The 12,083-nt window shown below is 38.3% G+C and overlaps 1 protein-coding gene across 1 annotated transcript; it reads left to right on the top strand.

Annotated features, from left to right (window-relative positions):
• The first annotated feature begins 9,714 nt into the window (after positions 1-9,714).
• Positions 9,715-11,126, top strand: LOC123683208 (major royal jelly protein 1-like). Its single transcript, XM_045622111.1, has 2 exons — positions 9,715-9,868; positions 9,928-11,126. Exons 1-2 carry the CDS (start codon positions 9,816-9,818, stop codon positions 11,060-11,062), a joined length of 1,188 nt encoding a protein of 395 aa, XP_045478067.1. The 5' UTR covers positions 9,715-9,815; the 3' UTR covers positions 11,063-11,126.
• The last annotated feature ends 957 nt before the right edge of the window (positions 11,127-12,083 follow it).

The following is a 12,083-nucleotide window of genomic DNA, read 5'->3' as shown; positions in this document are numbered from 1 at the left end:
AATTCAGGCTAATTTATTACCTTATTACGAAATTTTTCACTTTTCAGGTTACCCAGATATCCTGGGTATTACTACATTCATCCTTTACCGGAAGTAGAGGTGAAAAATGCAAATCAAATATGTATATGGCAAATCTGATTGCACCATAATTTTAGGCTCTATTCAAAATAATTCATTAACCTATTATGAAACTTTTGCTCTTCATATTACCGAGATCTCATTAGTACTACTACATTCATTCTATACCGCCTATAGGTGAAAAATGTAGATCGAAGATATGTATGGAAAATCTGATTACACTATAATTTTAGGCTCATTTCAGGCTGATGTTTGAATCTAATACCAAATTTCTGATTTACGTTTTCAACAAAAAAACCCGGGGTTCTGCTAGTTTCACCGTTAAGCTAGCAGAACCTAATCGTAAAAAATTCCCTAGAAAAATTTAACTTACATCGTAATTTTAGGCTCCATTCAAGCTTATTACGAAATTTTTTGCTCTTCAGATAACCGAGATATCCAGGTATTAGATTCATCCTATAGCGTCATTGAATGACCTGAATCTCCGCGAGTAATCTTCCGATTTTGATGAAACTTTTCACTGGGGATCACAGTCCTTGAACGGAGACTTGTGCCAAATTTCATTTCTGTGGTTGCATCACAACCAGAGAAAAAAATTACTCGATTTTGACACAAAATGAACTGAATCTCCGCAAATGCTCATCCGATTGTGATGAAACTCTGCACTAGAGATCATAGTTCTTGCGCGGAGAATTGTGCCAAATTTCATTTCTGTGATTTTATCACAACCATAGAAAAAAATTACTCGATTTTGACACAAAATGACCTGAATCTCCGCAAGTACTCTTCCGATTGTGATGAAACTTTGCACTGAGGATCACAGTCTTTGAACGGAGACTTGTGCCAAATTTAATTTCTATGGTTATATCACAACGTCATTCAGCGCTTATAACTTTGCTTCCACCTTGTGAATTTGAGAAATAAGATAATGAAAATGCTATTTTAGTATTTTAAAACGGTCTTCAATGTGGAAAACCTAAATTCATTTGAATTTATTATATGACGCAACATCCCTATTACAAATTTCAGATAGATGAAAATTTTTCAAGACTGAAGAGAACATAATGATGTGTATCATAACGCCACACCTATTGGCAGAAAATTCTATATTGTGGCGCCCTGTTCCTTATAGAACAACGTAATACTTTTACTTAGATGAAAAAACAAGGTAGTTATGAATTTGGAACGTTAGTATTACCTATTATAAATCAATTTCCAAGCTTCATTTATGTATATCATTTATGCAACCTTAGGAAATCTATATGATCGCGTAAATGGAGAAATTGAAATAATTGGCCTAACAATCCGCTTGAATTCATATGACCTCTAGACCGTGCTTTAAAAATCTGCTGACATTCATTTACTGAATTATGATATGTCCTGAATTGGCTTTAAATCATTACTTATCTCAGCCGTTTGAAAAAAGTTCCTCATATATGTAATGCAATTTTTCAAAGAACCCTTAGAATATGATAATATTTCACGATATTTATGTAAATGAAACTTTCGAGAACCAAGCGATTGATGGGATTAAATATTAGATTTAATCGCTTAAAACGATTATGTGCAAGGAGTTGAAATTATAATTGTAACATAACAGATAATTTTCAGGTCAATTTATGCTAATTTTCGTTTGATTAAATGACATACATGTCTACCTATGTTTTCTCAAGATAGAGTTTTGAAATTATTCGAGGAAACTGCATTTCTCTATTTCCTTTTATACTTACACAAACCATGTTTTTTATTTTGCTGTCTTCAGGCATATTATTTTAACATTGTCGGTCTGAAATTACGTAGAGGTAGACAACTTATATGTCTCTGCTGAGATGTAAAGCGTGTTTTTTTTTAGAGCTATAGAACTTGCAATAAAACAACGACTATTCGATTAACATGAATTTCATTTATCTGCAAGATAATCTTGTGGCATTACATTTTAATAGTTATTTATAATACAAGTGCAGAAGGCATTGATATTCTTCCACGAGTTCAAAATTCAAAAACAAGCCACGAAGTGGCGAGTTTTGGAATGAACGAGTGGTAGAATGAGCCTTCTGTACGAGTATTATACATTATTTTCTCTAATTCATTGCATTTTCATTGAAATTAATGAAATATTTCCATAAATATATTTTAGTGATTTTTGCATTGAAAAATGTTGGTTGGCAGAACTGATTTCTTTAAGGCAAATTGATGAGTTGACAGATAAAGCCGTGGCGGAAAGTTCGGAGTACCAACATAGAATAATAAAATATAACTATGAAAACTGTGCGTTTCTGATATATTCTCGCACGATTTTGTTCTACAAGATGTGGAAGAATGAACGGAATAACCACAGAATTAGAGAAATATGATTTCTGGCATATGACCGCCACGGCTGGCTCGGATGTAGTCCAATCTGGACGTCCAATTTTCGATTACTTCTTCCAACATTTGTGGCCGTATATCGGCAATAACACGGCGAATGTTGTCTTCCAAATGGTCAAGGGTTTGTGGCTAATCCGCATAGACCAATGACTTTACATAGCCCCACAGAAAATAGTCTAGCGTTGTTAAATCACAAGATCTTGGAGGCCAATTCGCAGGTCCGAAACGTGAAATTAGGCGGTCACCAAACGTGTTTCTCAATAAATCGATTGTGGCACGAGTTGTGTGACATGTTGCGCAGTCTTGTTGAAACCACAGCTCCTGGACATGATGGTTGTTCAATTCAGGAATGAAAAAGTTAGTGATCATGGCTCTATACCGATCATCATTGACTGTAACGTTCTGGCCATAATCGTTTTTGAAGAAGTACGGACCAATGATTCCACCAGCCCATGAAGCGCACCAAACAGTCAGTTTTTCTGGATGTAACGGTGTTTCGACATACACTTGAGGATTAGCTTCACTCCAAATGCGGCAGTTTTGTTTGTTGACGTAGCCATTCAACCAGAAGTGCGCTTCATCGCTAGACAAAATTCGCTTATGAAAATCGGAAATAACGGCAATCTCATTTTGCACTATTTGCAAGCGTAGTTCAGGCGTGAGTCTATTCATGATGAGTTGCTAAACCAAACTGAGAATAAATCACTTGACAGCTGTTAAATCGGTCGCCATCTTGAACAGTAATGCCAACTTAAAGTTATATACCTCGAAAAAAACACCCTTTATAATACTGTACTAAACTGTCGCAATCCTATCCAAATGTATAACGCGGTGCTTCTTTGCATATTTAAAAGAGCTGAAATTTTTACGGAGTCACTTATTATAATGAAATCCAAATACCTAATCACCTACCAATACAAAATTAATGTTGAGTCCAAACCAATTTACCCGTGAGTTTCAGGTAGATATTCGCGAACTCAATCCTTCCTCTGAATTTTCTTTGGGGTCACTTATAATCTAACCCAAATATCTATTTTAATCAAAATCAGCTCAGTGGAAACCAAGGTCTATAGATTACACAGGTTGTCTCGTAACTTGGGTGAAAGAGTGGGGGTAAGGCGTCATCCGTTATCCATATCGCCATTGGTTTAGGTCTATAAATGACAGGCTGTCTCGTAACTTTCAACCAATCAGTGTCAACCATTCGTGACGTCAACGGTATCCTCATTCAACTTGAAAGTTACGAGGCAACATGTCTAATCTATAGACCTTGAGTGGAAACCAGATAATGAGGCACTCACTAGGAATTTTTGCTTGCATATGCATACCTTCTTCTTCTTCTTCTTCATATTTTAAGCCTGTGGCTTGTATTCTCCAATTATTATGCCTCCTGTGAGATCGAAGTCCATGAGTCTCTCCATCGTTTTGGTGGTCTCCCCAACGGTCTGCGTGTTCCCGGTGTTCCGTCTCTCACAATCTTCGCAATTCTTCCATCGCCCATTCTTTCCACGTGGGCATTCCATAATCTTCGCCTATTGCGACCCCATCGGACTATATCCGGAACCCCACATTCGCTGCGAATATCTTCATTTCTTCTTTTGTCTCGTAATGTGAGGCCCAGGACGTTTCTGAGCACCTTCATCTCAGCAGTTCGCAGTGCGTTCTTCATTACTTTAGTATCGGCTCTCGTTTCGATACCGTATGTCATAATTGGTCTCACAATAGTTTTATATATTCTGACCTTGGTTTGATTGCGCATGTGTTTGTTGTTCCACACAATGTCTCCAAGAGCACCCGATATTCTTGCCGCCTTATTTGCTTGTTCTTTAATTTCCCGAGTTCTGTCCTGATTGGACGAGATCTGCACGCCCAAATATGCAACCCTCATAACCTGTTCTATTGGTCGGTCCTCAACTACAAGTTTACATCTAATTGGTTCCTTTGAAACGACGAGTGATTTGGTTTTTGTGGTAGATATTTCCATGTTCAATTTTTTTGCCTTTGTGTAGAATTTAAACAAGAGCCTCTGTAGATCGTCTTCGCTCTCAGCCACAATTACTGCATCGTCGGCGTAGCAGATTATCTTTATTTCACCGGTTGTTAGCTTGTATCCTCTTGCTGTATTCTTCAAATCTTCTATTATATCGTCCATTATTATGTTGAATAATTGGGGACTCAAGGAATCTCCTTGTCTTATTCCTGTTGGTGTTGGTATTTCTTTTGTGAGACCGTTGTTTGTCATAATCCTAGTGGATGTTTCATGATTTAGTTCCCCTACAATCCTTACAATATCACTGGGAACATGTTTCTTCTTCATGATACGAGTGACATCTCTCAGTTGGACGCGATCAAAAGCCTTCGTCAGGTCTATGAAACACATGTACATGGGCTTATTGTACTCTATGGACTTTTCTATTAGCTGTCGGACTATATATATGGCGTCCAGAGTTGATCGGTTTTTCCTAAACCCCTGCTGCTCTTCAGAGATGTCCATGTGCCGCTGTATCATATCCGTCAGAATCCTGGTAAACAGCTTCATAGTAGAATCCAGCAAGGTGATTCCCCTATAGTTTTCGGGTTTCTTTTTGTCCCCCTTCTTGAAAATGGGTATTGTTACACTCTTTTTGCATTCCTCTGGAACCTTTCCTGTGTTGAGTATTTTGTTGAAGAGAGATCTTAATTCGTTGCCAAGTACGGGCCCTCCATACTTAAGGAGTTCATTTGGTATCTCGTCTGGACCTGGGGATTTACGATTCTTCAATTTTTCAATCGCTTCATTCACTGCCTGGTTCGTGATCTCAGACATGCCAGTATTTTCCGCATCTTCACTGTAGCGATTATCATCCTGCTCTTCATGCGCACAGTGCAACCCTTTGAAGTGTTCTTCCCATGTTTTCTTCTCAATCTGCTCAGTTCTAGTGTATTCCGCCACCTCTTTCCTTCTTCTCCTCAGCACGCTCCAGATTTTTTTCTGAGCTCCATAAAGGTCGTGTTCCATCTCCGAAGTGAATTGTTCCCAGTATTTCCGCTTTATGTCTCTTATCTCCTCGTTGACCCGATTTCTGACTTCTATATATCGACTCCTCTCTTCTGATGTTTTCTTGCTTCTGTATCTGACGTAGGCTGACCTTTTCTCGTTCGCTAACTCTTTTATTTCTGGGCAATACCATTCTTTGTTGTTGGATTTCTGTACTGTTTTTATTTGTCTCTGTCCCATTGCTTCTATCGCCGCTGCTTTGATGTTATTCTTAATCTTTATCCAGCATGTTTCTACGTCATCTATTTCCTCAATCCCATCTATCTCAATTTTCTGTTGGAGACGTGTTTGGTACAGGCTTTTTGTTGATGCGTTGGTGAGAGATTCGATGTTGAATTTAGTTTTTATGATGTTATTTTTATCCTGTTTTTTTCTCTGCATGTTCATTCGTAGTTTACACAAAACAAGATTGTGGTCCGAGCCGATATTTGCTGATGTTATGCTTCGGATATCTAAGACCTGGGATGGATGTATGGCTCTGTTTGATATGACATAATCTATCATAGAGTGCTGACCTCGGGAGTTTTGCCATGTTATTTTGTGCTGAAGTTTGTGCGGATAAAAAGTATTGTTTATCCTCAGAGAGTGACGTGCGCAGAAGTCGACAAGAATTTCACCATTATCGTTGATTTGATCTTCGTTAAATCGATTCATTATCCCTGGCAGCACATTGTTGCCCACTCGTGCATTCAGATCTCCCAAAATTATTATTCTTTCGGTTGGCGGTATTTTTCTCAGTTCTGCTTCAATAACTTCGTAAAAGGCATCTGTTTCTTCTTTTTTCCGACTACTGTCTGGGGCATAAACACTTATAATATGTGTCCTTCCGGACTCTGCATTTAATGACATCACAAGGATTCTTTCATCAATGTATCGGATATCGTTGATGAATGGCTCGTATTTTTCCGCAATCAAGACTCCTACACCTGCTGATGCTCTCTTACAATGGTCTACGCCGCTATAAACGAAGATGTAACCAGGAAGCTTCATAGTGCCCCTGCCTTTCCGCTTAGTCTCAGACAGTGCGCAGATGTCAACTTTGTGTTGCCTCATCTCTAGAAGTATCTCATGGCATCTTTTATTCCAGGACATGATATTCCAGCAGGCAACCCTTAAAATTCTCTTCCTCCAATTTCTCTTCTTTTCTCTCAAAACCGTATTCGTTGTCCTATTTCTAGCCATGTTCATTACCGTTGCATCCGTCCTATTCCGAGGCTGATTATTGGATCTGTGAGCAAGGATAGTTTTTACGCCAGGTAGGATGCTACCCTCGCCTGACAACCCTCCTCCTTTATCCGGGCTTGGGACCGGCAGTGACGCTTGATAGCTACTCAATCCACCACCAAAACGCCCCAGGCGGAGTTCATATTTCATATGCATACCAAAGTCGGATAAGGTTTGTCCAGAGTTTTCCAATAAAAGGTTACATTTTAATAAGCCCGTTATATGGGCACTGGCTAGCTGTCATATAGTAGTAGGTAAAACTTCTACATTTCTAAAAATGGAACGATACACGCTGGAACAATGCACTGAAATTATGAAATTCACCACAAAAATGGTTAAAATTTTGCAGCCACAAAACTGAAGCACCTTCGGGTAATCGTGGGGCACCTTCTCTGTTGAATATCGATTAACAGGAACCTAATGAAGGTTTTCTAATGGGAGGTTATATATTAAATAGTTCCCTATCGGAGCAGCTTTTGAAGCTGGCATCTCTTAACATTTGATGAACAAAAACTACGCAATTACTAAAAATAGAATAATACATGCTTTACCTAGGATTTGAAATTCAGTACAAAAATTGTGAAAACTTTGCAGTGACAGTTCGTTAAACTCAGCACTCGTGAAGCTTCTTCTCAGCCGGCAAAAGTAAAACTAGTAGAAAGATTTGAGCTGTTGGGACCAGTTAAAGTTGTGAGGAATCGAGACCGTGTGCGTTTCTCAACAACTCTCAACAACTGGGAATATTGTTGCTGTAGCCTGTAGTGCTAACGAAAATTCAGGTTTTCCGATGCCTCGTCATTCTTGGGAATTAGGCGGATTGAGAATGAACGACAATAAACCGTATTTGGGGTGAATATTTTGAGGTTTTTGAAATTATGTTAACACAAGAATTCAATCAGCAATATTGTATCTTCGCTGCTTAGGTCCTTGAAATGCATTAAAATGAAATATTCTTCAGATATGGGGCCCATTTTCACCATGGAGGATACCAGTGGCGACGCTAGGGGGGGCAGGGGGGCCCAGGCTTTCCTAAAATTCTGCTGGCCACCCTAAAATTCGACATACTAAGGCGAAAAGATTAGCAGAACTATAATTTCGCTTTACTTGGGCCCCCCAAAAAAAATCCGACCTCTTCTTGGCCACCCCTGTTTTAAAAGGCTGGCTTCGGCACTGGAGGATACGTTAATAAGCAGAATTCCAGCATTTGAGTATTGGAAAAATCTAAGAATGATTGTTGAAAAGCCTCTCCATCCTCAATGTGTCACTGTTTGGTGCAGTTTTGAGTCTGGTAGTGTGATTGGACATTACTTATTCGAAAATAAGGCTAGTGTAACTGTTACGATCAATGGATTGTGCTACCGAGCTGAAATTTAAGATTTTTTTGACCAAAATTAGGAGATATTGATGTCGGCGATGTTTATTTCCAACAGGATGGCGCTTCGTGCCACACCAGCAACGAAACGATCGGAATTTTTCTCGAAAAGTTTCCTTCTGTGTTTTTTCTCGAAGGGATCACAATTGGCCACCGAGATCTTGTGATTTAACAACTTTAGACTTTTTTTTTTGGTGGCATGTGAAAGATACGTCTATGCCAATGCACCACAATCCATTCAAGATCTCAATGATGGAATTCTTGAATTTATCAAGGACATACAGCCGCAAAAGTGCGAATAGGTCATGAAAAATTTCATGAAAAGATAAAATGTTTTAACCGTAGCGGTGGCGGTTGATATAGTTATCCATCTGGTTGATATAGTTATCCATATTTCCAATGAAATAAATATCCATTGTTTTCTCTCTGAATATACTCGTTTTTTCTTTACATCGAAATAAAACCTCTTATTGGAAAACCCTTTAAAACTTGTTATCGATAGGAGAAGAGAGCAAAACCGAACTTTTAAAGCATGCTTTAACTTTTTTACTAAAAGAGGTACAAAAACATGTTTTCCACAAAAGTTTCACCAAATCGACTAGTGTTTTTTTAAAATGATTTCACAAAATGAAATATTTACCGAGTGGGCAACATATTGATGGCAACTTCATTTTTTCAACTGGAATATTTTTCTATATTTGACTAGACCTTTTTCTCCTGATTTCGAATATATATGTTTGGTCTATCTCTCTTATTCTGAGTACCACAGAGTTTCAAATTTTAAGAACCACCTGGCAAGCTAAGTAATCAATATTCAAGTGGAAGGCTGCGATGATACAAAATGCTTTTTTTTTAGTTCTCCATATACATATTCTCTCCTTGTAGCTTTCCTATTTTTATTGTTCTTCACATAAATATTTCAAATTTTTCCGCTTCTGTGTAGTGAATATTCGATGAATATGGATATGACAAACGAATGTTATATATCGTTGCTTACGAGATAACTCAAAAAAAGGCATTTTGAGTTATCGCTGCCTTCCTCTTGAAAACTGATTACTCAGATTGTCAGGTGGTTCTTAAAATTTGAAACTCTTTAGTACTCAGAATAAGGGAGATAGGCCAAACATATGTTATATATTCGGAATCAGGGGAAAAAGAGCTAGTCAAATATAGAAAAATATACAGGGTGTTCCATTTGAAAAAATGAAGTTGCAATCAATATGTTGACCACTCTGTATATATTTCATTTCGTGAAATCATTTCAAAAAACACTAGTCGATTTGGTGAAACTTTTGTAGAAAACATTTTTTTGTACCTCTTTTAGTAACAAAGCTAAAGGGGGGTTAAATTATGGTGAAAAGCCCGGTACCTACTCAAAAAATTTGGAGTATATTTTTCCGTAATTTGAAATCTTCTATTCATTTCAGTAGAATAGAAAGCAATCCAATAATATGTATAGTCCTATTTACTACTGAAAATATGTTTTAGTTTTTCCTGAAGGTCTCCAATGTTCTTATAATGAAAATAGATATCGAGGAAAATCCATGAAAACAGATTAATGATCAGAATCCAGAATGAAAAGGTACGTTGACATCGGACACCACCTGATGTCGAACATTGACCCAGTTTATACGATTCGAGTAAACAATTTTTCAGAATCAAGGCCGAGGTTCAAATGCTTTCAGTAATGTGCATGCGGCAATCTTAAACAAAATCGAATATTCCGATATAAAATCTATGCAAACCCTCAGAGTCACGCATTCCCATTTTGCAATCTGCGGATTCAAAAAGTAAGTATTTATTTGTGGATTCCACAGAACGAAACTAAATTTCATGATTTTTTTCGCAGATCTAGAATGGGAGTCTACAGTATACTCTTCCTCGCTGCAGGTCTCTTCGTAGGTGCACTCGCCATTGATTGCAACAAGAATCTTTTGCCCGATCTGAGCTACAAACTAAGCGGTACTGAACTTGCGTTTCCCTGCAAGAGCACTGAGAACATCTACAAACAGACTGGAAGATACATACCCAAGAATGTAATCGCCACCAGACTGCAAGTCTACCAGGACAATGCCATTGTAGCACTCCCAAGATACAAGCATGGTGTGCCATACACCCTAGCCAAATTCTCATTGAAATCCAAAGGTTGCAAAGCTATCCTCGAACCCTTCCCTTGCTGGTCCATCCAAGAAGAAGGTAACTGCGAAGCTCTGCAAAACGTTATCGATATTGTTCTGGATCCCAACGATATCCTATGGGTTTTGGACTTGGGTATCTGCAACACTCTGGAACAACCTATCCGTCGTTGTCCACCAAAGATTGTCGCCATCAATGCTGCCACAGGAATAGTTGTAAAGGTTGTTGACTTGAGTCCTTTCATCCTTCCAGAAAGCAGGCCACAATACATCTTGGTAGACTACGCTCCTGATGGCACAGCTTTCGTTTATGTTTCCGATGCTGGAACTGGCTCCATACTCGTCTACAACGTGTCTCTTGCTAAAGTATTCAGAGTGGTTCTCCCCGCAGCCGCAGTACCTGAAAGCAAAGATGTCCTCTACATTGCTCTAGCAAGGAAATCATGTGGAAATGTGATCTATCTTACCTACCTCTCATCTCCCAAACTTTTCTCCATCAGAACTGAACTGATCTATCAAGGACAAGCTAATGGATGTGTTGTGGAAGCTGGTGTGAATCCCCCAGGTACCAAAATCGTCATGTTGGGAACTGACAACGGTGCCGCCATCTTCTTCAGATACAAGGGTGAATCTGATATCTTCATCTGGAACTCAGAGACAACCTTCAAACCTGAGAACTTTCTTCTAGTCCAAAAGGGTGGTGATTGCAGATTGTCCACCCAAGTTGTACCTGGTTACAAGAGGCTGATGTGGGCTCTAGAAAGTAACTTCTACGATTACATCGCCAACACGGTTGGATGTCTTGGAGCCTCCATGTACGTGCAACCCCTCATCAAGACTTGCGAGTAAATGGGCGAATATTTCGCTGATAAACTGTGATCTCTTTTATTTTATTAAACATGAATGAAATTAATTTTGCATTGTTTTACTTTTTCAAATGTTGTTTGAGTTCGTAGGGCCAAGTTTCCTCTATCAATATAAGTATAACTTTCTTATCAGATATAAAATACAGAGAAACATTCTGGATTATACAGGGTGATCCAATGAAAATACCTCAATTTTCTGACTTTAAAATGAAAATGTGGAAAATCGCTCAGAGCTGTCAATTTCTGATTCGAGGGGAAACAACTTTTCTGCTTTTTGCATCCCCGTTACGTCAACCAACCCCCCCTTGATTTTAAAAAGAGGTGAGGGGTGTTGCGATAACCAATTTTGAAGATCGTATCGAGTTCTATTTGATGCTAAAATTTCGCTTCAAAATATCCATCGATAATGAAATAACAGCGGAAATAGTGGAAGAGGCAATGTGGAATTTATCTAGAAAATATTTTTCGTATCCGACACATTTGGAAGGTATTTAGTAGTTATATTGTTAATTTTTTGTCCAACAAAATAATAATTTCTTGTCCAAAAAAGTAGACGGACCATGTTTTCGATTAACCTCAGTCTATCGTGATTTTTTAAGAACGTTATAAGAGTGTCAAAGCGATTGAAAATTCGAAGTAAAATTAAAATGGTGTATTCCGTAGAAGAAAGAGTGAAAATTACATTTTTTTAGACAACTCTGCGCGAACAACAGCACTTGCCACGGGCGCAAGGTCCGCAGGGGCGCCCAAAAATATCGAAATGAAAAATATTAGAGCACCAGGCGGAATGATTCGAAAGATCACAACTCGGTTTTTTATATATACCCCTCGCAACAAGCGATGCCGAGGAATCTGAAAAAATTGAAAATATTGCTAGTCTTACTTAGAATTTGCATACTATGCCTAAAACAATCACAAGATCAACAAAACTTCAATTTGAGGTAAGAAATAATAGAATATTGGCTATTTTCAAGCGTGCCGTAATCTAGTCATAAATATTTCTG

Source organism: Harmonia axyridis, chromosome 6, assembly GCF_914767665.1.
Source record: "Harmonia axyridis chromosome 6, icHarAxyr1.1, whole genome shotgun sequence".
NCBI lineage: Eukaryota > Metazoa > Arthropoda > Insecta > Coleoptera > Coccinellidae > Harmonia > Harmonia axyridis.
The sequence above is the reverse complement of the archived record's forward strand: the minus strand, read 5'-3'. Positions and strand labels throughout refer to the sequence as shown.